Raw genomic sequence first — 27,582 nt, forward strand, 5'->3', positions numbered from 1 at the left:
TGCTCAATTGTTTGAATTTTTTGAAGCTCTGAAATTTGACACCTCAGACGGGTTCTGAAATAAACAATTAAATCCTACACGTACGTATACCCGTACAAGTATGAAATATGTTATTGAAGCGTATTGTAACGAAGCTTAAAAATGAAGATGTTGTAAATACCCTTTAATGTAGCTAGTTTTATATATAATTGTAGCCTAACTTGAAACATATTAGGAAATTATGTGTTTAAATGAGTATTTTAAATGAAACGTATATCACAAGTCAAATGTCTTTATCAAATGATAAATTCTTGCACATAGATTGCATGATTTACTCATTAACAATGAGTGCCAATTCGCATGTATGATGTTGTCTGTGTGATTAACAACTGATTTATTTTGATCGTGAAAAGTATTGTTCATCCTAGAAATAAAAGATACTGGAAAAGTGTATACATTGTATTTTCAATTGCACGTATACTATACATGTTTCAAATATGTTAATTTATTTACAGATGTATGTATATATATGCATATGTAGTCATGTAAAATCCATTCAACTTCGTGCAAACAGTAAAAAACAAAGAGTTGACACAGAATGAAGCACAATAATAATAAAACAACACTGAACATTTTGGTGACGTATGTTAATGCCAGCACATTGTTTACCAACAACTGGATTTTATTCTTTCAAATCCTATATAAGGCATTGGCACTTCTTACGACCTCTGGCGAAATTATGACAGATATGATTTAAAATTTGATGTAAGTTATGCAAAGAGTGGGTTTCTTAGTAACTAATATCAAACTCCTCACAAGTTTTCTACATCATGAAATAAACTATTATATCTAGAGCAGGGTATTGAACTATTGATTACTTTTTACATAGAAATATTAGTTAAAACTTTGGTTTGTAAGTTTGTATTTTGTAGATGAGTAAACTAATATTTTTAACTAGTCGACAGAACTTGTAGTCATTGTTTACTTTTCTAGTTACCATATTTTGTCAAGCCGAATTCTAAAGACGTCTTCTGAAAGTTCGAATCTTACATGTAGCGATTATTTATAATTGTGCAAGATGGATTACTTAGAGCCAGTTAGCATTTTTCTTATTATGCATGAATGTATGAATAATGTATCAGGTTTGAGTTTGATAGGGAAACAATTTAATCAGTTATACACCCACCACTATAGCAGCTAATGTGGATTCCACCCCTCTTGACTCCACACCAAAAAGGAAAATTAGCTGGAAGCCAGGGTTTTTATTAAACGTTCACAGAAAGAAAATCAGCTTCCCTTGACAACTGAGACTCCTATACATGATAACAATAGAACGAAACACAACTAAATATTTCATATTTTGGTATAGCAATGGAGTTACTGACTGCCTGCTTGAAAAGTAGCATTTTCATCACAAAAGGGCTTTGTTCACTAATGTACGTAAATGGCACCGAATTTAGCCATATTATACATTACTTATTCTACATTGATACATATGCTGTTCGTAACAAGTAAACACCATGCTTCATATATAAGTAATAAACTTTGAAAAATAATGTGTTGTTGTGTTTATATATTACTCCAAATATGCCCCACTTTCCGAAAAAATGTGAATTTTCCATGAAATTTGAGACTTTATTTATGATTTTCGCCTTGGCGGCATCCTTTACCAGTCTTAATATTTTAACCACTACTTCTCGTCGTACATTAAAAACAAACAAAAAGTGCAAAAATCATCGCTGGTAATGCCGCTATATTCAAAAACGAAAAAAACGTCCGTCTCAGAGACAGATTTTTATCTGAAATTACACAAGCCTCGATTTCGGTAAAATGACGTTGAAGTTGACGTCACTTAATTAGATATTTGTTTTCATTAATTTGTTTTTCAAGCAACAGCCATTAGTGTTAAAATCATTAATATCGGCCGAAGATTTTTAAGTTTAAACGTTTCAACATTTAGTTTTATCGCACTAGTGAAATATCACAAACCTAATGAGTGAATTAGCGAATTGTTTCCCTTTGAAATCAACACGCCATTATCGGTGGATACATGTCTGAAACTGGGTCAGAGATTACATGCAGTTATTGCTCTGCATATACGCGGATATTTAAAGTGCATGGCGGATTTGATAATTGTTATGGTAAGTGTTAATTTTCATTATAAATTTATTCGTAATTGGATGCAAAACAAAATGAACAGACCGCTTCGTTTGTTGACGTATCGAAGATGCAACTTTGCAGCGGAAAAATCAGGTCTAGGAAAGTGGTTTATTTACAGATTATCTGTAAATTTACAGATAATTTATAAATTTACAGATTTGTTGATCTGTAAATTTACAGATTGTGTGTATGAAAATTTATGAAATTACATTTATTCCCAAAACCGCAGCTTGAAAGTAATTGGTTTATTTACAGTATGCACAAATTAACATCATTTGTGAGTTTCAGTCACTTTTATTGACTTTGAATTTTTGGCATTTTCAAAAAAATCAAAGTCAACAGAAATGACTGAAAGTTACAACTGACCTTTATTTATGCATACTATAAGTAAATCAATTAATTTCAAGCTGCGATTTTGAGTCAAAGTATGATTTTAGCAGTTTTCAAACATTTGATCTGTAAATTTATAGATCGAAACATCTGTAAAATTATAGATTATCTGTAAATTTACAGATAATCTGTAAATATACCACTTTCCTAGACCTGAAAATAGCAGTGTTGACATTTCGATTCGACTGTCTGCTGTCAAATACTTTTAATATCTTTCCTGTGTATTTGTAAGTTTTCATGGTGGCAGAATATACTTGTAGCCAAGACAGTCGGGTATCTACTATGTTAAGTACATTCTGTATGAAACTTTCTATCTAGAAATTGTAAAGAGGTAAATGAACAGGATATTACAAGATACTGTACATTGTTTAAACTGTCACAGATGTGAACAGTTTAATAATTACATGGTCATTATGCACAGTAGAATCAATGAAAATTGAAAATTATAGTACAATAACACAGGAAAAGTGGTGTTTTAAATTGTCACTTTTTGTTGTAATTATAGCAACTAAAATAGACCTCCTGAAAATTTCTTAAAAATTCTACATGCAAATTACAATAAAAACTACTGTTTTTTTCATTTTCACTGCTGCAATTACTGCAGCATGCTGGTAGGCTACTAAATAAATGAGAAATTCATTTTTTATATTTTTCAGGATAACCTCCAGCAGTAAGAAATGTAAAGGCTCACTGCAGTTTTGAGTGCTCAACAAGTATTGACCCCATACCATGCTCAGCAAGTAGGGCCCTTGTATTTCTGTGAATCCTAATGCAGGTATGAAATTTTGAAGTTAGTGTTTACATTCATATCAGTGTCAGTATCCTCAAATGCACTTTTTCAATATCAATTTTAACTATGAAATTCCATATATCACTAAATTAAATTCCATAGTCATCAAACAAATCATGACTCTATGAATAAAAGCTTCAGGCCTGCAGTGCACATTTTACATTGGAATTATAGTGACACCTTTGCAGAAATTTTGTCAAGTAAAATTATCTAAAGGAAGTTATGTTTTGTTAAGACTTGATATTACTAATTTCTATGGGGTTTTTTTTTCACTGAACTTTCTGTAAATCCCTGAAATTGGGTTGAAAATACTGCATTGCTTTATAATAAAGATGCTATATCATAAGCACTGTGAATTGGAATTCAATTAGATTTTGATAAATACAAGTTAATGTTAAGCAATATCTATAAGAAAGGATGAACTGTTTGGTCAGTGTTGATTCACTCCATTTTTGATGAGAATTTAATACATTTCTTATAAACTGTTCTTGTTTTTGTATGAAAAGTACAGTACTGCTGTTGGAAGAGGAGCAGTGTGGTATCTATGGTCCACCATCACTTCAAGCATCATGGCTATGGAGAAAAGAATGTTTCATTACATATGGACAATTATAGTGGACAAAATAAGAAAAGTGTTGTAATAAGGTAAGAATACCCAATAAATAAAGAAATATTTATTAAGCACACAGAATTTGATGTTGAAATATTTAATTTTACAGTGTGTTCATACACTTCAGTTTGGAAAGTCACTAGTTTCCAGTTTATATATATATAATGTGCATAATTTTATGTAAATGAAAAATAATATCTCCACTGATAAACATTGAATTACAAATTGAATATTGCATACTTACACAACATACTGTATTAAGACTTAGGTGTGTATGTAAGAAAATAAACTGTGTAGCTGGCATTTATTTGTTTTAATAAAGTGATGCTATGTTATATTCTAAGGACTCACTATTGCTACTTTAGAAGTTTTTGTTTAAGAATTCATTGTTTAAATATACCCGTTATTTTAGCTATGGAATGTGGCTTGTTATGATGGGTCTACATGATGACTTGGAGTACAACCTGATTGAGGCCCGGTATACAGAATTCAGTCCTGAACATGTTTAGGTATATTTGGCTTGAGCCTCTTTAATAAATTATGCTTTTATTAATAATCAGGTATTGATAACACTTGCTGCAGAGATCATGTCTGTAAAGAGGCCACTTACATTAAAATACCACAGTTTCTGTTTATTTTTGTGTTTTTAAAGAGTGTCTAGCTCACTGCAAGCAAGTTAAACAGAAATAACATAATTCTAATAAAGTTACTGTAACTGTTTTTTCTTAACCAGGTTAAAGAACTATTTGTTAAAATGAGATCAAAATCATGGCCCTTACTTGATGTAGAATATGTGCTATGGTTGATTTTTTTCATGAAAAGAAGTTATTACTGTAATTAAATTCTAAAATGTTATTTAATGTAATTATGTGTGGGCTGTCTTTTGGACAGCTGTTGTTAAGGATTGATGAAAAGGTTAAGTGTTCTTTGTCTTAAATATTTGATACATTTATCATTACAGAATGTCTTCTGCATGACCTGGTATAGTATTCTTGAAGGATTATAACTTCAACACAGAGACGGAGATTAATATTTTTAGGCAGGGGGTTGGCATGACAGGCAAATTTACCAACCGTATTACCATTCCTGAGTTGGATGCCAGTCGACAGTGGTACCTGTATAATGAAATAGCGCCCCCTTGCAGCAACAGCAATGTATGCTTAAAACCATTAAAATTGAGAACTCAAGTCATTTAAAACGAAGAATGAATGGAAAAAAGTGTTTAACATTTAAAGTAATACAGAGAAAGGAGCTCTGAAATCTTGATTAATTTGAGTGTTTTTGATTTTTTGAAGATGTACTAGACCCAAATTCCATATATTTGAAAAAGAACAAATGATACATACAGTTTATGTAAACATTGAATTAACAACTTTATGGTGTCAACAGTACTATGCATTTGTTAAATATTGACTCACTATATGCATGTAAGGCTGAACACAGTATAAATGTGAAATTCCTCTAAAACACTGGAAGATTTTTCAACAATAATTGTAACATATATGGTAGTAATGTACATTTATTTTATTACGACAGTTGGATTATATAGATCTACGAATATTTTCTGCTGTGTTCAAACTGCATGTAATCATTTCTGTCGGCAGTATCATGTTTATTTTCCCTTTTCATGAACAATTAATTTAACCTGTCTGAAATCAAAAATTATGTATAATATGTAAAACATACATTGGATTATTGTGGAAACAATTTAGTTTATGTATGCCTAATTATACATTATTGCCGTTAGTATATCTAACTTTTTAATACGATCAAGACATTTAATAAGACAGTTTTCTAAAACTATTACTGTGTGTTAAATGAGATTATGTAGTATTGTGTTTACTGAATTAACTGCGTAACCATGGAAACATTTTTCTGTTGTTTTATATTATGTCTTGAGAAAAAAACATTGTTTGAAGAACACTTTTCATTGATGCATTTTTTTATTTTTACATGTAATGGTAAATGCTGAAAGTGTTCTACAATAACTTACCAGAAACGACATTGTTATCTCATTGAAGCATATTCTATTTCTGCAACTCCATTATAACCATAGCAACAGAAATATATTGTATATTTATGAATAATAATCTTCACAAACAAATTACATATGTTATTTTTCGAAAAGAATGACCTGAATTGGTTTTATTCCATAAAAATCAGACATAGCAAATATTCTCATTTTTATCTCCGTTTCCATGGCAACCATATTTTTTTGGTCTCAAATTATAGGCGTTGCTTAGGGTTATGTCTTAGCATATGTGAATGTTAATTATACGTTCTGATGTAATTGTTATAAGAGATTTTCCTGTTTCCATAAAGAAAATCAATCGGTTGCCATGGCAATAGCAGAATTTCAAATGAATTAAAATATGAGATTTTGCATTCTGGGTTGTTGATAATTCATCATAATAATATTTCAACAACATCTGATGTTGTGCCGTTTTAACCTATAAGTGAACCAAGCCCTTTGTCATGGAAACTAAGATCATACATCACCACTACAATTTGGTGTCTCATCTTTTAGCTGATTTTGCATTTTGTGTGTTTGACTGAAAATATTTTTCTCATTTTATAAGTTCAAACGACGAAACTTTTATTCCTTATACACTTTACTGCATTTTAGTAAGTTATTTCATCATGGAGATATACCTCAGCTGTGTTCGTTATCTTACAGCTGACAGCTATTACATAATCATATAATTATAAGGTATTTTCTTTATTCGCCAGAATATAGATATTTCTTATTCTTATTAGTTACAATTTTGCTCAGATGTAAATCATACTGATATGCTCTACATTTCTCTTATCCGCGTGGGTTCGATACTCTGAGACAGCAGTCAATTTTTTATTGAAAGAATATCGATTCCTTGGAATGTTATTGAACTTTCTCCATTAAAAAAAAAAAAAAAAAAAAAAAAAAAACAGAAAATTTGCCGTAACTGATATTGCAGATAAAAGATGACATTTGATGAATCATAAACATGTACATAAACATAATATAATATGTTATATAAAGACATAACGTGCATGAAAATACAGATTAAAAAAAAGAAACGAAAATATAAAAATTGCAACAACAATGAAAATGGATAGGAAAAAACAAATGAACTCATACAAAATGGTCTGGTGATGTGCTACTGGTATCTGCATTTTACCTGACTGAACTGTGTTGTCTTATACATATTTAACAATTTAAATGATGAAATACTTTTATTTACCTCTCAAACAATGTACAACAAAATGAATACATGTAGTTGTCTCATAAATTATCTGAAGTGAACATATCCTAGCTTTTGAGCGGGAATCACGTTATCGTTAGAGTGTAGTACAAATAATGCTAGGTTCCGTGTGCCGACCAGATCAACTCGATCAAGCGTCACGGGACTCTGTGTGTGTGTGTGTTCGGGTTTAACTTCTTTCTCAACATTTTTCAGTCATAACTCGATTGACAGTAGTGGTCGTGGTGGTCTACTTTGCTTGGCATACCTTCGGGTTCCTACCCGAAACTTTGGAGTAGGAATCGAGAAGTAATAACGATAATTCTTCTTATAATTCTAATACTGAAATATTTTCTAGTAAAAACTACGAAGTCTGTTAACGGTGAAACGACACAATTTCCTATTCATCTTTCAAAATAATTCACACGGTCAAAGACGACACACGGGAATAAAATGGTCTAGACATTTATTACACTGGTGAAAAAGACTTTACAGAATTCAACAATAATTTTAATGTGTGTAGTCTCTCGTAGCCTAAGGGAAAAGTTTACTGAAGGAAACTTTGGAGAAATTTGACTGTTTAACTCTGCGATAACGTATGACACACTTGTGCTATAGTAATATCAATATTTTGACCTTATCGCGGATCGAACCCACGTAACCCTTAGGCAGGGCGCCTGACACTGATGAGACCAATGTGTTACTAGCTGCGATACTACCTCAACCCCAAAACAAGAGCGCCATGGACGGCACGAACGCTCGTCTTTAACTTGCATTTGTTACAAGTGAAGATGATCAAATATTATATATCATTACTATGATAATGATTATTTTCATCAGTTATAATGTTTGATGATAATGTTGATAATGATCCTTGATGAAAATAAATGATCATGGTGATGATCAATGATGATGATTTATGATGATGATGATAATAATGATGATAATGATGGTGATGATGATGATAAAGATTAATTATAATGATGACCTAAGATAATGATGGATGATAAACATCGAAAATGATGAAGTTGATGATGATGGTGATGATGATCACGTCTTGAAATTGCTCAGCTATTAAGAACTATATTTTTTAAAACATTCGACCTTGAGTTATCAAACCTAGCTGCGAGTGTGGTTTTGAAGGTATAAAGGACTCGCTCGTGTAAAGTTTCTTTGTCTTTCTTTGTCTTGCGGAAGGACGGCAAGGCCGACGCCGGATCGAGTAAGAAAGCTCTCCATATACATAGCATAGTCAAGATAAAATGGTTTCGCAGATTCTTGAAAAGAAGTATTTGAGATGTTACTAACAAAAATAATATCAGCATTTTTTTTTTGCACCATAAGAAATTTAAGCCGTGAACGACAAAACATTTCTACCCACCTCACAATAATTATCCCAACATGTTAATTTAGAGATAATGATTTTCGATAGAATGATACACGAAATAACAAAATGTTTCTTTCTTTGCAACTAAATTTAAATTGTGTTCGTGGAATGTATACTACGAGAAAATTTAATACTAGAAAACCATAAGGTTCTAGACATCTCGCATTAGTTCTCTGTAAATGTGAAATCATTTTCTCACAACTGAAGCTTAAGGGGCTTCTAAGTTTCCGTAGTTTGGAGATTGCTGTGTAATTCCATTTTCTGCTTTGTAAACACCAGATACATTGTAATTTTTGTTATGTTTTATGTTGGGAGTTTTTCATACCAGTCATGAAAGTAAAATGCACAAGTAAACGTTTGTAATGTTTTTGCAAAACATAAAAATGCAATTTTCGTTAGATTTCCTTTTAAAAGAATATATGCTTATGATATATTATGATTGAAGATGTCTTCAGAATTCAAGAACCCATGAAGACATGTAGAATGATGCATATTTTACTTGGTTCTTGGAGACGAAAGAAGGAACACCGTATAAACGCTGTTGTAGAATATTTAAATCAAGACGTAAGGTTTTTCTCTTCAACTTATTTAAACGGAATTTCAATAGCAGAAATAAAATTGAATTAAATTTGATTTTCATAAATTGATACTAATAGAGAAAAAGACCACATGATTTTATGGTAAAATAGCGTTTTCTTGGCATGTTTGTTTCATTGTTTGATTAAAAATGTTGAATAAAGTTTGCAAAATATATACATACATATAAGAATGTCTTCACCTAGACCCGTCATTGTATTAAACTACTTGATTTATATAAACTGCAAAGTTAGCAAAGCAAATGATGGACAACTGCTAATGCACATAATTATCTTAAGGCTAAGTTAAATTTTAGTTTTGCAAATACTTCAAAAATTTAAATAGAACAAAACGAGATCTAATATAATCTGTTCTAAGAATCAGCACTGAATATCATTAATGTTTCAAAAAACTGTTAAATTACAATAAATAAAAATGTCTCTCTGGAGCTCTAACTATCTGTGCTCTACCTCCATGATATATGGTGTTGATGCTGATACTTATCCTCTAAAAATTCTAAAATAAAATGCATGATGACTAAAAAAGTTTTTATACTGAAATTGTTTGTACACGACCCATATAGACCCCCCTATGATTCCATATCGACTAGGTCTATCCTGTCGAGTAGAGATCGGGAAGATATCAAGCTGGCCAAGTAGATGTCCTGTAGGGTTCGTGTAAGGTTCGGAATGATCGAGTAGATATAGAAGAGGGTATCAGGTTGAAGTCATGTAGTAGTGATGAATGGTCATGTGGGTGTCATTAACAATCGAGTAGCTGTTATGAATAAGTCATGTACAAGCCTCATTAAACAGTCTGACGAACTTGGTCGGGAATGTGTTCGAAAACATTTATGGAGTTGCTCTGATTGGCAACGGGATACTAGCTTAAGGCTATCTATTTGGAAGAGCGTCTCTGAGGTAGGAGTAACTATAGTCATTCAGCAAACTAAAAAGGAATGTGTTGTTTTTGCTGGTATGAATAATTCCTATTCTTTTTCAAATATTTGAAATGGAATCATGAGGTTAAAAAAATCTGAATTCCTCTAATAAAAATAGTCTTTTTTGCTCAGCAGTAAAAAATAGGAAATATAATGAAACAATTCCATCCGACCGCATCTGAAGTTATATTACATGTCTACAACATTTCATTTTAATACATACATTTAATAGTCTCTTGCTCAATACCACAGATGTTCAAATCTAAAGGTCATATGTTAAAATAAACAATAAGATTATAGCTTTAAGAAAGCCCCTAGTAAGTTAATGACTTTTTCCAAGTTTTACTACTTTATGATCCATAAAACATACAAACAAAAGACATGTAATAAGCATCATAATTAATAATCACTGCAGCAGCGAAAATCATTTGTTTCAGAAACTTATGGTCAGACATAAACTTTTTAGTCATAGAAACAATTATAATATTTTTATCAATAGCTAAACATTTTTCAGTAACCAGCGTTATAATTTTATAAATTTAAATGAATATGAATACATAAATGAAACCATTTAAAGATCCAAAGAGAATCCACGTAGCGCTAATCTTGATCAGTAAATGATTCGGATCAATCTTGCGTCAATTTAAGACCTAGATATGAATATCGGCACTCACAGATGAAAAGCCTATAAGGTCAAGACTACAATATCGTAAAGCGGTTAACATTGGTGACCTTTCCTGGAGCAACTATGTACTTTTAACTACAGCTGACTTATAGAATTAGAACTTTTAAAAATAATTTAAGTAGAAAAAAATACGAATGAGATGAAACCCCGCGTTTAACCTATTAACTGAACATTGCGCATCTGTGAAGCATTTTAACTTTCATTTCAAAACCTTTAGTCGCATACCCGAAATTGAAAGTTACATCTTTAATATTTATGACTTCAAAGCAGATACAACTCACCACCATTCCTTTGTTTCAAAAACGATAAACGCACCGGACAACAACTGAAAAGTTTAAAAGTGAAAATGGCCTAAGTGGATATTTGTAGACAAACACTTTTCGAATGTCTTCAAACAAAACATCAAACTGAGCTACGTTTTCTATCATTTGAGAGGAGTTGTGGCAGACAGTTTCCTCTTCCTGGCAGTCTTCTGCGTAAAAGCAAATAAACGTTTCATCTGATTTGTCTAACACATCAACAGCGCCTCCTTCTAGGAGAACAAAAGAAAATCGTTATATTTTCTCTTAGTTATCGTTTATAAAGCAAGAATAGATTAAAAAAGTAGACGGTGGAATATCATCTTTTTTACTAAATGTGTATAAATGACGATTGGACCCTTAAGGCGATAAGGTATACACTTTAGGCGATACCTTATCGTGATTACTGTTTCAAAGGAAAACAGTGCAGAAAAAGTATTTTTCGTTGTGAGGCAAATAAGACAGGCAAAAAGATATATATTGTATTAATATGTAACAAAAACGGCATTCATGTTAATAGTCATTTTTACAAATGAATGAGTATCAAACTTGATGGCAAGACAAGACGTTAGTTGTAATCAGCATGCCGTTACAGAACTGTATCTCACACGTCCTACTTTTAGACGTAAAAGAACCAATTCATGGCTATCTTCATGAAAACACATTAATTTTATGATTCTTATTACATACGCTTTCTTGTCCCTTATTAATCCCCCGCCGTGGCGGAGGGATTATAGGAATGGTCTGCGTCCGTCCTTCCGTGCCCGCGAAATGACCGTTAAGTGACTGCATAACGGTACTTTCTCTTTGATGTCATTCATTCCGTTCTGTTTATGTGACTTTTTTCTTTTTATGTGACTGTTAGAACAATAGAGAGAACAATGGGGGTGTCACATAAAGACCGTTTCGTTAGAACGTCCGTCCGTCTGTCCGTCCTTCCGTCCGTAACAAAATCGTGTCCGGTCCATATCTCCTAAACCCCTTGAAGGATTTTCATGAAACTTGGGTCAAATGATCACCTCATCAAGACGATGTGCAGAACCCAAGAGTCAACCTTGTCGGTTCAAGGTCAAGGTCACAACTCAAGGTCAAAGGTTTGAGCCTGCCATTTTGTGTCCGCTTTATATCTCCTAAACCCCTTGAAGGAATTTTATAAACCTTGGGTCAAATGATCACCTCATCAAGACGATGTGCAGAACCCATGAGTCAGCCATGCCGGGTCAAGGTCACAACTTAGGGTCAAAGGTTTGAGCCTTCCATTTTGTGTCCGCTCTATATCTCTTAAACCTCTTGAAGGAATTTTATAAAACTTGGGTCAAATGATCACCTCATCAAGACGATGTGCAAAACCCATGAGTCAGTCATGCCGGCTCAAGGTCAAGGTCACAACTTAGGGTCAAAGGTTTGAGCCTTCCATTTTGTGTCCGCTCTATATCTCCTTAACCCCTTGCAGGATTTTCATCAAACTTGGGTCAAACGATCACCTCATCAAAGCGTTGTGCAGAACTTATGTGTCAGCCATGTCGGCTCAAGGTCAAGGTCACAACTGAAGGTCAAAGGTTTGAGCCTTCCATTTCGTGTCCGCTCTATATCTCCTAAACCCCTTGAAGGAATTTTATAAAACTTCAAATGATCACCTCATCAAGACGATGTGCAGAACTCATGAGTCAACCTTGTCGGTTCAAGGTCAAGGTCACAACTTAGGGTCAAAGGTTTGAGCCTTCCATTTTGTGTCCGCTCTATATCTCTTAAACCCCTTGAAGGAATTTTATAAAACTTGGGTCAAATGATCACCTCATCAAGACGATGTGCAGAACCCATGAGTCAGTCATGCCGGTTCAAGGTCAAGGTCACAACTTAGGGTCAAAGGTTTGAGCCTTCCATTTTGTGTCCGCTCTATATCTCCTAAACCCCTTGCAGGATTTTCATCAAACTTGGGTCAAACGATCACCTCATCAAGAACTCATGAGTCAGCCATGTCAACTCAAGGTCAAGGTCACAACTGAAGGTCAAAGGTTTCAGCTCTGTATCTCCTAAACCCCTTGAAGGATTTTCATGAAACTTTGGTCAAATGATCACCTCATCAAGACGTTGTGCAGAATTCATGAGTCAGCCATGTCAGTTCAAGGTCAAGGTCACAGCTAAAATCAAAGGTTTACCCTTTCACTATCCATAGCAGTGGCGGGGGATTTAGCTGTCTTTCAGACTGCCTTGTTAAAATACATTGTACAATGCTACCAGAAATGCCAATATTTTTCCGCGCGGACGTTTGAATTTCATATCGGGTGCCTGGCATCATAATAATGTGTGTTGTTGGGTTATTTTTTCTACATACGTTAGTATTGTCTCTTTTATTCATGCTATCGAACATATTCTTAACATTTATAAAGGTTTAACATGTGAAGATAATTTTATTTACATATTATTTAAATTATACTGAAGACTTTTTCGTAATTTCAATATTTTTCGTCGACGACCCGGAAGGATATAGACACTTAATAAAAGTGGTCAGATATTACACGTCCGATTTATTTATGACCCCGTATTGTATGAATAAACGGGGCATAAATGTAATATGACTAAGCTTAATGGTGGGACGAGACGTAAGTTGTGGTAAGAGTCGTTCAGACGTAATGGTGTTCTTCTAACGCACCAAATCTTTATAAAAATAATTGCAAAAATATGCCAAAAACGTTCAAGTATTGCAGCTAAACATATCATCCAATTTTTAGTCAAACAGACTAACAAGTTGGTATGATTCCATTTTTCTATTCCCCATTTTCACCACATGATATATTATAACATCGATTATAGTATATACATGCATTAATCTAAAGTACTACGTTATTTTTCTCTCTTTTTTCCAATAAACCTATTAAGAGTTAGTTTCTGCTGTAATAAGTTAACTAATACATTGGTTTATCATTGACTCGAAACGATTTGGGTATTGTTTAAATACTTAATGAGAAATTTGCATTTAAAATGTAGGCTAGAAGCATTTGATAGTGTCCGAAGTCCTTATCTGCATAGAGGAATGTAATTATCACAGAGAGCTTAATAAAAACTTTAAAATACAGTAAAAAGGATCATCAGATTTTGGAATATTTGAAAAGTCGCTTAAAGAAGCCGTTCCGGATGAAACCTAGAAATTGGTATCAGCCCTGACTCTCTGAATAGCTACCTTAGCAGTTTTTATCTAACGGTTAAGAAAGTAAATGGAGAAGATTATGAATGGCAACGGACGGGCGGTCAGCATCCAAAACATGTCTGCTCTATAATTCAGTTTTCGTCGGATATTCACCAAACTTGCTGACAATGTTTGTGGGCATTACACCTCGGCCAATATCGATAACCAGCCAAATTGTACCAGGCACTCTTTGATTATAGTCCTTGAATTACTCGAAAAACGTGGAATTTAGCCTTGTCCACTCTTTTAAGTCGAACAGTTTTCATCCGATCTTCACCAAACCTGCTGACAATGTTTGTGGGCATAATATCTCAGCCAAGTATTATTACCACCAGAATCGCCAAATGGCTGTTGTAGGGAGGTTGCACCATATACTTTTTTTAATGATGATACGCAGAAAAAACAACATTCAATGAATTACGTATATTACGTATGAAGTGAAATAAATATAGAATAAAAAGGTTATTTAAGGTCTAACATTGTTCTGTATAATATATATTTGCACTCATACCAAGCTGGGAAAAACTAGAAAAGGCAAGAATACAATATTCAGTGAAACATTTTTAATTTAAACTATTATTATAGTTAGATAAAATAGATATAGAATAAAAAGGTTATTTAACAATGTACTGTACAATACGAGATATATTCGGACTCGTACCCAGCTGAGAAAACCATATTGGAGGAGCCGCTAGGCTTGGTACTCGTCCAAATATATCTCCGTATTGTACAGAACAATGTTAAATAACCTAATAGTATATACTTAATACATGTCACATGTGGATTACAGATAACAAGTTTTGTACGATGTGAATATAAGAATACTGAATTTCCTATAGCAGTATATAAATAAAAAAACACAAAAAGGAAACCACGGAATAGTACTAAACATATTCATGTAAAATTCATTACACATTAAACAATGTTTTTGAATTAAGTCCCTCTGGATTTAGTGTTTGTAACTTATGAAACCCAGAATGTTTCCTTGCATAGCCGGTTAATTTGATTATTTACCACATCAATTGGCATAAATGTGAAATCATCAACACTATGACCATCTTGATTAAAATGACCAGCAACCAACGTGGAATATGCAGGATCCGTAAAGTCAGATATGTCAAATTTATGACTATTCATACGCCGTGAAACCGGCTGCATAGTCTGTCCAACATAATGCATATTGCATTTTTACACGTTATTAATTTAAAATATACAAAAATGTTAGATTGACAGTTTGTATCATATCGTAAAGAAAATGTTTCTCCTGTAACTGTACTGCTAAATGAGGATTCAGAGTTGATATGCAGACAGTGAGAAGTAGGTGCTTAAATTTCTAGTACGTCTGTACGCCACTACTGTATAGGTTTGTATTCGTCATGTACAAATTTAAAATTTGTATTTTAGCACTTTTCAGAAGATCTCAATATTTATGAATTGTTCCACCTATATTTAGTAATGATGGATTATATTCTACGGCGAATGGAATAACACTTGTTTTGTTTTTATCAGAATGCACCAGGGCTTCCTTTTGTGACGACTGCGACACCTTACTGAATGCATTGTCTATCACAGATTCCCGAAAAATTATATTTATGTATTAGTTCCGTAAATCGTTAAGAGATGAGTTGATTTTCTTTTTTGTTATCAGAAATAATTCTCCTGTACCGCTTTGCCTGGCTGTATAGGATTCTAACTTTGCATTGTTTCGGACGACAAGATGTGTAATCTAGGTATTGACGGTTATTTGTTTGTTCTTTCAAATACATATCAGTGTCAATTCCTAACGATTTATTTTTGGATACCTGTACATCTAAGAACAAAACAATTTCTTTTTTCTGAAATTGTACTTGTAAATTTGATATTTAAAAGATCGTCGATAAAGGACTCCAACTCCTCTTACGAATGGTTTTAAATCATAAAAATGTCATCAAGGAAACGTAACCACGGGTATGGTTTGAATCCCCTTGAGTGGATAAAATCCTGTTCAAGTTTTTCCATGAACAAAGATGCATATGCTGGTGCCATGGAACTACCAATTGCCATATCCAGCTTTTGCAAATAAGTATCCTCACATAATTCAAAGTAGTTATTTTTAAGTGCAAGTCTTATTAGACGGGCGATTTCGTCAGTTGATAAATGTCTGCGATGTATACTATGCTGTTGTAAGAATGTTGTATATTGTCATTCTGACCTTTTTTATACCTAAGCAATAACTTCGATTTGACACCTACTTACCTAAATCGTCTAACGCATTTTGCAAGCATGAAAATGAGATGGAATAAGCAGCCGTTACTGGAATATCAACCTTGAAATGCGTCGACAATGATTCTGCTAAAGCACAAGCCGACCTCGATATTTCTGACTCGTTAGATACTGGAGCAAATCCAGTAGCCCAGAGTATGTAAAGTATTCAAACATAAGAATGATGCATATCAACATTGAGCCTCGACACTGATTGTTGAATCGATTTGTTTGATATCTTCGAGTAATTCCTCTACTCTTTTCTTGATATCTTCAAATGTTCCTCCAGACGTTTTATCTGCTTTACTCAAGACATCATTCAGAGATCTCTTCATCAGCTGGATCCACTCTTCGGTTGGTCCACCTAGCGATACCTCCTCATGCGTACCAACTGAAATGCAAATTTTGAATCTCATTCAGTTGTTTTGCAAAATTATATCAATAAAGCTGTCTTACGTGTAACACAAAATACAATAAATTACCTTTGATTTTTTTCCTGCAAGTTCCTACATCAAGTTTTTGCAGTTGCTCAATCAAAGTATTTTCAACATCTGAAAATGAGAAAATATCATATTAATTTTTTGTGGGGGGTGGGGGTTAATGCCATACATACACAATTTAAGTCATATGCCTTTGAGGAAGACCCCAGATGCCCCTCCGTGCATTATTTCATCAACGGCGGACACCTGAGTTGAACCACCGACATTCCGTGATCCAGCTGGATGGCTTTCTCACATGAAGAATTCAAAGCCCGAATGAGGCTTGAACCCAAATCAGTGAGGGATATTAATGCATGTGCTGAATACCTATTTTGAAATATTTATATCATGTCGTTTGTTTTGCAATTTTCATTTCCTGTACACTAAAAGCATCGTCATTTGACAATGTTATCAACTTCAAGTTAATTAGAAAATTAATTAATAATTGCTAGGTAAACTTTGATAGCTTGAATAAATAGTACAACTGGAACGCGATATACCTCCAGAGGAATATTAAACATTTTTGAACCAGATAGTCCTTAATAATAGATAACAAAAATAATACACCAATATTGTTAAAGTAACTATTTTAATATGTATTTATAAAACATGCAGCTAAATTCCTTCTATTTTACATCAAATTTCACTAGCGAGACTCACGCTTTTGAGAGTTCTCTACATATTATTGATTAAAAGTCAAAAGTGTGTTTAGAGATAAACAGTTCCTAAAATGCACAGAATCACTTCTTATATTCTTTTCATTGCAATTACTAACAAATGAAAAGCCTTTTCTAAATTTCAAAAATATTGACATAAATTTAGAGGCTTAAAGCGATAATAAAACGTAGCTATATCCTGTTGTGTATATAAAATACAATTGTTTTCACATGTACAAATATATTGACAAGTGTAATTCTCGATTCAACCTCAAATTATATTGCTCATTTGGAATGAACATACTGTGACAAGTAAGTCTGGCACCATTTCAAGACATTTTCTACTAGTGTAATAAAAATCTATGGTCTTAAAATGCTTTCAATTTATTTTCACATCTTCCATGTGTATTTATCTTTCAAACAGTTATCGTACACGCGTCTTTTATCAGTTATCAAAAACTAAACTGAACCGCAGAACACAGGGGATTAACAGAGAGTACATGCAAATATAAGTTGCTAGACAATTTTACAGAAACAACTTGTATACTAGAGTGTCTTTACCTGTCATATGTTGCCTGATATTCTTGGCATCGTCCGGCAGACTCTTCTGTGTGGCATCTAAGCGCGTACATATGTCATCCTTAGAGCTTTCGATCTTCTCCAATATTTCTTTAACCAGAACAGCATTATTCTGTAATTGCTTCAGACACTCTCTAGAGGACATAACATCGAGAGGCCCAGACGTGTACTTGTTGATAATTGATCTACATTCCTGTTGCACATTCTTTTCAAAGCCTGCAGCTAAACTTGTCAATGCATCAGTAAGTTGGTCGTTGATATCCTCGTACTGAACTGCATCAAGTGTTACTGAAGGACTGTGTGCTTGAACTTCATTCCACAACCATTTAAGAACTCGTAAATTCCTTATATCTTCCCTCTTAAGAGAGTTATGAAACAGTCTTAATACTACTTTAATTAGCATTTGAAGGTCCCATGTGTCCACCATAGTGTTTCCAGTTTGTGGGAATAGTTTGTCTATTTGTTTTTCGTGAAACTCATGCTTTAATTCACGTTCAAGTCTTTTTAGCGATTTGTCTAAGTCTCCAAAATGTTCTCTGTATAATATTTTTTTTGAAATATATGAACCACCTTCAACAAGGAGCAGTATGGCTCTGATATAATATTCATTTTCTGCGGTAGCCATTTTGAAAGACTTCTCTGAAATAAAGACAACACGAATTTACATACATACTTTGATTATATTCGTAGTAACATGTATGCACATGCATAGTGTTGTTATGTTTGAGGTCCGTTCTTTGAGTCCCGGATGTACAGGGCTTGGAGGGTAGCTTGCATATCCACTACCCTCCATGAACAGGCTCAGTCAAACCGAGCCAGGAAACATTTTAATTATTGTCATGTGAGCAACTTGTGGAGTTTTCACCTTTTAAATTTCTTTACCTTTTATCACATTCACAAAATATTTGTCTAAACGAATGTCAAATTTGAGAAATGTATTTTAGATAATTTGTACCAACTGAGTGTTGCAGTAGAATACTGGTTATAAGTACACTTAACAAATCAACCGTAACATTTACATTTTATTTATTTTACGACCTTAATCTTGTTTTAAAATAATACAAAAATACACATTTATAAAAGAGCCGATTTCGATATACATATAATGCAGTTACTCCACAACAAATACAAAACAGAATTATTCTTGGGTCTAATTGGAAGTATTAATTTTGTGTTATATCTCATTGTCAGTATATTCTGTAAATAACGGTTGTATATAAGCTCTTAAAATGTCAATTTATACAGAATGTAGCTTTTTTTCAGCTATAATTAATACTCAAACTTCAATTGATTATACTATCTTACCGGCGCTAATTTTACAACGATTCAAATATAGATATGACAAATAAATCAACTGATTCAATGGATATTCCTACTTCCGATTTAAGAAGATTCACAATACGTAAACATACAGTTAAATAATAATTATTGTCTAATTTGTGTGATATTAAGTAAACAAGTCACTATCAATCTATATATTTATCCAGGATGAAACCTTAGTCACTTACTTACTCGTCAGCCAAAACACAAAGTCAAATATGCAATCAGCTTTGCACGAATAGCCTTAAGTTTAATATGCACACCATTTTTCCCATCATTAACCCTTTTTAAGATTGCGGCGGCATGACATTTACATTATCTACAATCCTGCTGACAAAAAATGACTGCCAATGTCACCGACTAAAAGATATTAACAATGATATATTAATTGACAGTGACGTCATTTGTTGAATAGAACGGATAAGACAGTGTAAAACAAAACACAGTGAAATTTTATCACGTACAAGTACCTGTTGTATATTCGTTAAAAATATGTGTAACTTATGGAGTTAAAAGTATACAAAATAGCATCAATGTACGATGTGTGACTTTTTAAATATTGTTCCCATTTTATTTCATTTCAGGTATGGAGATACCATTGGATATGCAGGTACAAAACAGTTTGTAATAATGATCTTACATAACATTTTATAACAATTTAAAACAAATCACAAGGCCAAACAGGAAAACGGGTGCAAGGAGACGAACAAAATAGGCACTTCATTTGCAATTTCTGTGACAAAAACACTGCTGAGGAGCTAAAACCTATTAATGGTGCGCACTGAACATCACCCTCAACAATGTTTCAGAGTCACAGGATACTGTTTCAGAGTCACAGGACAGTGAAAATATAAGTTATCGCCGCCAGGTAAATCCCTAACAAACGCAACAGAATGCATGGCATGTAAAACTGTAGATCGCGAAGATATATTCTAATAAACGAATATTGTTGCGCTGCTATTCTTCGCAATTTATTTGCAATGCGAGCTTAGTTTTTACATTTGTATCATTTTTTTTTCGCCAGAATAAAATTTATTTTACAAGAGCAGTGAAAATTGGTACAGATACAATTTATAAAACCTTTTTGATCAAGCGAAGTCGGTTGATGGCCACGAATAATCCTTATAAACACCGATGATTTATTACTTTTCATTTTGCGAGTACGTTATAGCCGGATAAATTATCTTTGAACATTTAGAATTGGTACAAATATTGGAAATAAGCCGTCGGTGTGTATATGAAAAATGATGTACACTTAAATTTGACATCGTCGATGTCGCGACTTTTACGATGCACAGAAAATGGCCATCAATGCCTTTCCTTGGTTAACAAAAGAATAAGTACATTGGGCATACAGTATGAACATGTCTTGCAGTGGCACTGATGCATATTCTGTGCTGTGTTCAAAATGGTGAGGAGACCCGTGAATTGCTTAATACATTCAGTAGATCCAAACCTTGTTTTGGTGTAGAATTCTGTTATGTGAAGCCATTCAGCTGAGCTCCTGAAGATCGAGGGTTCTACCCAGGTGCCCGTCCAGTGAAATAATGCAAAGAAATAATGCAAAGAAGGGTACCTGAGGCCTTACCATTTGGTGCCATACATTTGAACTAATTTTTACGATAAAAGACGTATTAGAATCGAAAAAGTTTAAAGCAAAGCCGTGTTTTAACACTGTTTATACACTCCGGCGGTTATACGTCGTACGAAATAATTCACTCGGGCTACGCCCTCATGAAATTATCAAGCTCGACGTATAACCGCCCATCGTATATAAATAGTATTAAAACACTTTTTTTTTCTATAAATTATTTCTGAAATAAGGCATAGGTGATATAGTTAGTTTACACTAAGTGTATCATAGGTTTGTTCGCACTAGCGTGTTATGAAATATATTAATATGCATGCGGAAAGTTATATTATACCATTACATGCCAGTCATCCAGATTATTCAGTTCACTCGCAGGAACAAATACTCTTTCATTACTGTTTTCATAGGCTTCTCTAATTTCTTAAACATACTTTTGCTGTTATGATAAAGAAACGAAAGCAGTAGGATGATGCATCATAAATAGGCGTAAAGTATATTTAAGATTTTTCCTCGGATTACATATGTAAACAATTAAAGACCGAAAGGGCATTTTTTTGTGTATCAGTAAATTTTTTCATTATTTTACAGAACTGTATTCTCAGTTTTGATTCTCAAGCCTTTCTGCACTCGCTCCTTTAAAATACGTTTAGTGTTTCGATGGTAGCTCTATGGTACATTAGATATGGGCTGTAGTCGTTGAAATGAGGGCACGATTCCTGATAACAAAACAGCATTATATCATCCCTATGAGGCGACTTAAAAAGTCGTTTAAGTTTCTACAGTATTATCTTTTATCACGTATATACTATCAAAAGTGTTGAATTTTTTACCACCACGATAATCCTAAATGTCTACTTCTAGAGGTAAGAATTATTCACGATTGTCATAAGATAGTATCATAATGTCTTTCAGATACCACAGATTTATTTTTTCATTTATGTCTAGACATGCACACATTAATGATAAAAACTATAATAACAGTGGAAAACAAGTTTTTGAATCATAACTTTGAATATGATGGATATGGGCTGTTTAAAAACCCATCAAATTCGTAGCACATATGTCGCGAACGCTCTCTAACAGCAAGATGACAACGACATAATCATCACCTTCTATTCGGTTTTGTTTTGTTTTATTCATTCTTATTTGATTACTCTGCGCTGCGTAGTTTTTGCCGTTTCCGGCCAAACTAATCAATCTTAGGCCCAGCGAAATTTGAATTTTGAGACCTGTTATCAAATACAGGTCGAAGCCTGGATGTGTTCCAAATCGTAATTAATGTATTATATGTAAAACGGGGGCCTTAATTCAAAGCCCGAATGTTATTTTTAGAACATGTCTTGGTATTGGTGGAGGTATTATTGTTTTGTTTTTGTAATGTTTTAGCTGTTATTTTCCGATTAAATTTGTAAAAAGTTCCAAAAAGTTAACTAAAATAAATATCACAAAATGTTTGATGTTGTTTACTCTGAGTTGTTAATTAGCAAAATCATCTATGAAGAGACCCGCGGTTCCCTTCCTGACTCGCACACAAAACATCCAAGGGGACAACTGCCACAGCCATGAACTGCCTATACCCTACCTTTATTATAATAACAATAAAAACATTAAATCATTTAAAACTTATTTAAAGACGCAGTAACTTATTGTTTATTTTAAAAAACACATATTCTTTTTACGACCGATATATGTCACGTGCACACCTAGTTTATTTATAACTACACGCCTTGTTGAATATGACAAGTCGATAAACGTGCTACATCTATATGTACCATTCATAAAATAAACAAACGTGTTTGTGAACATGGACAGATCCAAACGGAAGGGGAAGAAGCATTTCATATGGATATTTCGATGGCAAAATAAATACATATCTGTAGCTCTGACCAACCTATAAACCGGGCAAGTCTATATTATAAGTATAACATCACTGTTGATCCAGTTAAACGAGCTGTACTTTAACCGTTCTAAGTATGTTTGACAATACCGTTTTACTCTATGTTTTTAAATTGCTGCCATTTTTTAATTCAGACTTTCGGCCAGAAAATACAAGAAACAGAATAGAAACATATTTAATAATTTAAAAATGGCAGCAATTTTAAAACATACAGTAAAACAGTATTGTCAAACATACTTAGACGGTTTACACGTATTTACGGTAAAAACAAAATAACTAATTACGATCGCGCTGTATGAAATTTTACAGGTAATTTTGTATAAAATCGGCCGTTTTTATATGATTTTGCTTAACATTATGTCAATATCTTATTACAAATGCAATAGATTTCAAGCTTTATTTATTCTCTAGCGGTGCTGAAAGACTGAAGTGACAGTATTAATGATAATGTACTAAACATCCTCACTACTGGATTTTCCTATGGCCTCTTTCATATACCTGTTGACTGGACCGTGCGCTGTATGCCACCATAGGTCCCTAACACATATTTAAAAATGCTGGCCTAACTTTTATTGTTAAGTTTTTTATGTATTAAATATTGTATTTAAAAAGTTCGTTTGAGGTCATTACTAAATTTTTTATTATATTTTACTCGATCTGTGTAAAATTTGGTAAAGAATTGTAAAATTTGATAAAACAAGAGCTCGTCGAACACGAAATGCCCCCCTTGATGCATTCAGTACTTGCACAAGGAACAGAAATTATATGCTCACTGTAAACAAAAGTTCTACCATTCTGGTTTAATCTGACCTTGACCTTTAACCTATTTACCTAAATAGAGATTACAGAGTGATCTTGACGCCATCCACTGAGCCATTTTTGAATGTTCCAAATTTCAAGACTAGCTCAAGGTCAAAATCAATGTCAAATTTCATTTCGGTACAAAACAACGTGTATGTGGTCCAAATTTGAAAGCTGTGGCTTGAGAAATGTGAAAGCAGGTCACTAGATCAATTTCAAGGTCAAAGTTCATTTTGGTAGACAGAACTATGCATGTGCTTCAAATCTGAAGGCTGTACATGTAGCTTGAGAAATGTGAAAGTTGGTAATAGGTAAAAATCAATGTCAAATTTCAATTCACAAACATATGCATGCGGTCCAAATTTGAAGCCTGTAGCTTCAGAAATGTAAAAGTAGGTCACTATGTCAATCTCAAGATCAAAGTTCATTTCGGTACACAAAACTATGCATGTGGTTCAAATTTGAAGGCTGTAGCTTGAGAAATGTGAAAGTAGGTCACTAGGTCAAAATCAAGGTCAAATTTTATTTCGGAACACAAAACTATGCAAGTGGTCCAAATTTGAAGCCTGTACCTTCAGAAATGTGAAAGAAGGTCACTAGGTCAATCTCAAGATCAAAGTTCATTTCAGTACACAAAACTATACTTGTGGTTCAAATTTGAAGGCTGTAGCTTGAGAAATGTGAAACTAGGTCACTAGGTCAAAATCAAGGTCAAATTTTATTTTGGAACAAAAAACTTTGCATTTGGTCCAAATTTGAAGCCTGTACCTTCAAAAATGTGAAAGTAGGTCACTAGGTCATTAACAAGGTCAAAGTTTTTTTCGGTACACAAACCTATGCATGTGGTCCAAATTTGAAGGCTGTAGCTACAGAAATGTGAAAGTAGGTCACTAGGTCAAGATCAAGGTCAACTCATGTCAAGGTTCATCTTGCCACTCAAAACTATACATGTGGTCCAAATTTGAATGATGTAAGTTATGGACATGAGGGTTAATTTGAACAAACTTGGTAGAGAACCACTAAATGATGCTACATTACAAAATATCAAAGCCATAGTCTTTGTGGTTTGGACAAGAAGATTTTCAAAGTTTTTCCCTATATAAGTCTTTGTAAACCATGTGACCACCAGGGCGGAGCCATATTTGACCCTAGGGGAATAATTTGAACAATCTTAGTAGAGGACCACTAGATGATGTCATATACATAATATCACAGCACTAGGCCCTGTGGTTTTGGACAAGAGGTTTTTCAAAGTTTTTTCCTATATAAGTCTATATAAACCATGTGACTCCCGGGGAGGGGCCATATTTGACCCCAGGGAAATAATCTGAACAATCTTGGTAGAGGACCACTAGATTTTGCTACATACCAAATATCAAAGCCCTAGGCCCTATGGTTCTGGACAAGAAGATCAGAAACCGTTTTAACTGTTCCTGGCCAATGTGACCTTGACCTTTGACCTAATGACCTCAAAATCAATAGGGGTCATCTGCTGGTCATGGCCAATCTAACAATCAATTTTTCTGACACTAAGCCCAAGCGTTCTAGAGTTATTGCCTGGAAACAATTTTAATGTTCCTGGTCACTGTGACCTTGACCTTTGACATACTGATCAAAATCAATAGGGGTCATCTGCTGGTCATAACCAACCTCCCTATCAACTTTCGTGACCCTAGGCCTAAGCGTTCTTGAGTTATCATCCGGAAACGGTTTTACTGTTCAGGGTCACTGTGACCTTGACCTTTAACATACTGACCTCAAAATCAATAAGGGTCATCTGCTGGTCATTATCAACCTCCCTATCAACTTTCATGATCCTAGGCCCAAGTGTTCTTGAGTTATCATCCGGAAACCGTTTTACTATTCAGGGTCACTGTGACCTTGACCTTTGACATACAGACCTCAAAATCAATAGGAGTCATCTGCTGGTGATGACCAACCCCCTATCAACTTTCATGATCCTAGGCCCAAGCGTTCTTGAGTTATCATCCGGAAACGGATTGGTCTACATTCCGACAGACCGACCGACCGACCTACCGACCGACATCTGCAAAACAATATACCCCTCCTTCTTCGAAGGGGGGCATAATTAGAGTGGGCCTTTGTCGAAAAACGAAAACACAAAGACTCAGATTTCTGACTTTTATTGTGCCTAAATATTTTGTTCTAAAATTATATTTAAAACCAATTTAGTAAAAACAGGTGACCATCCTTACCGAAATGTAAAGTGGGTGCAAGGATTTGTCTCCTAGTTTTAAAATTGTAGTCTAAAATTTGCCGTTATATGGCTTAAAATTATGTATAAGTTTAAAATTAGGTATAGTTTAAAAAGGTTTTAAGTAATAATATGCAGTTAAGGCCTTTTTAATTTTATATTTTAAAACAATATAAGGAGAACATATTACATTTTATCATATGTAAAACTAATAAGATAAAATAATAAAATATAAAGTATTGAAAACTCTTTCGTGCTATTTACGATATGCTCATTTAAAAGTCAGCTTCTGTTACTATGTTTTGGTACACACTGCTGAAGCCCGACCGCTACAACTTTAATTGACAGCGCCCTTCACAATGAGGATATATTGCTTCTTTTGCCTATACCAGCGCAAGCCTTACATGGCACGCCCATACGGGCTGAATATATGAGCTCACCCCCACCCACACCTGATTATTGACGCTATAACTTTTACTTTAAATTTGGAGATTTTATATGTTTATACACTTTCCCCAGAGGTTACATTACCTTTATTGCCTATACCAGTGCCACAAGCCTTACATGGTACACCCAGACGGGCTGCATATAGAGGTACTTTGTGTTATTGAAATAAGGCCAAATATAATAAATTAGTTGCTCAGTCAGGCCTCACTATGTGTTATTTGATGTTTTTGTTTTGTTTATATCCTATTTAAACATCCTGTTTTCGTGATAAATTGTAATAGGAGGCTGTAGACCGACTTCCTTTTTAGGAAAGAGAAGAGTTGTTCTGTCAATACAGACCAACCCGAGTTTCAGGAGCCCACATTCAAGTTCCAATCTGTGTTCGGCATTTTATGTATACTCTTTATGTATGTCAAAGAATACATGGTTGAATGTTTCGTATTCTGGACAGTGTGGGCATAGATAGTAGTCTGAGAAGTTCTCCCATCCCAGACCGTTCCGCCCAAGCCTTAATCTGGTTATGATCTTATCATGCCTGGTGTTTTTACTATAAATTTGCATCTTACTATGGATGTTGTCTGAGAGGACGCAGCGCACTGTGTCTTGTTGAAGCCATCTCTGTTTTAAAAAAATCCCTTGGTTTGGCCTTTATTATACTATTTACTTCTGATACTGCTAACTTGACCTTCTGCTTTTCGGAACCTTGCTTTGCTAAATGATCGACCCTTTCGTTTCCCATAATGCCTATATGACTCGGTATTTATACTAGGGAAACGTTTATACCTATCTTAGAAAGATGGCATATTTTATGTAAAATATTGATTATTATTTCGGATCTTGTCTGTGACCTGCCTGTACTTATTGATTGAAGTACTTTTTTTGCTGGATTTAACGTCATACCGACACATGATAGGTCATATGGCGATTTTCCAGCTTTGAATGGTTGAGGAAGACCCCAGGTGCCCCTCCGTGCATTATTTCATCACGAGCGGGCACCTGGGTAGAACCACCGACCTTCCGTAAGCCAGCTTGATGACTTCCTCACATGAAGAATTCAACGCCCCGAGTGAGGCTCGAACCCACATCGATGAGGGGCAAGTGATTTGAAGTCAGCGACCTTAACGACTCGGCC

The 27,582-nt window shown here is 34.0% G+C and overlaps 1 protein-coding gene and 1 long non-coding RNA gene across 3 annotated transcripts in view; one reads left to right on the plus strand and one right to left on the minus strand.

The window, feature by feature from the left end:
- The first annotated feature begins 1,990 nt into the window (after positions 1-1,990).
- On the plus strand, positions 1,991-6,272 carry LOC128549858 (uncharacterized). Of its 2 annotated transcripts, none has more exons than XR_008367984.1 (5): positions 1,991-2,120; positions 3,186-3,304; positions 3,826-3,964; positions 4,342-4,438; positions 4,891-6,272. It is a non-coding gene; the product is annotated as an uncharacterized LOC128549858 (long non-coding RNA). The 2 variants fall into 2 exon arrangements; XR_008367985.1 differs by having other exon boundaries at positions 3,831-3,964.
- Positions 6,273-14,583: 8,311 nt separating this feature from the next.
- Positions 14,584-27,582, minus strand: part of LOC128549655 (uncharacterized) — a 61,791-nt gene continuing 48,792 nt past the window's right edge. Inside the window, exons 8-10 of the mRNA XM_053526802.1 lie at positions 18,162-18,818; positions 16,948-17,016; positions 14,584-16,856 (exon numbers count right to left, since the gene is read on the minus strand). Coding sequence (XP_053382777.1) covers positions 16,657-16,856; positions 16,948-17,016; positions 18,162-18,818 — 926 coding nt within the window. The 3' untranslated portion in view covers positions 14,584-16,656. The remainder of the gene's footprint in view (positions 16,857-16,947; positions 17,017-18,161; positions 18,819-27,582) is intronic.

Source organism: Mercenaria mercenaria, chromosome 16, assembly GCF_021730395.1.
Source record: "Mercenaria mercenaria strain notata chromosome 16, MADL_Memer_1, whole genome shotgun sequence".
Classification (NCBI taxonomy): domain Eukaryota; kingdom Metazoa; phylum Mollusca; class Bivalvia; order Venerida; family Veneridae; genus Mercenaria; species Mercenaria mercenaria.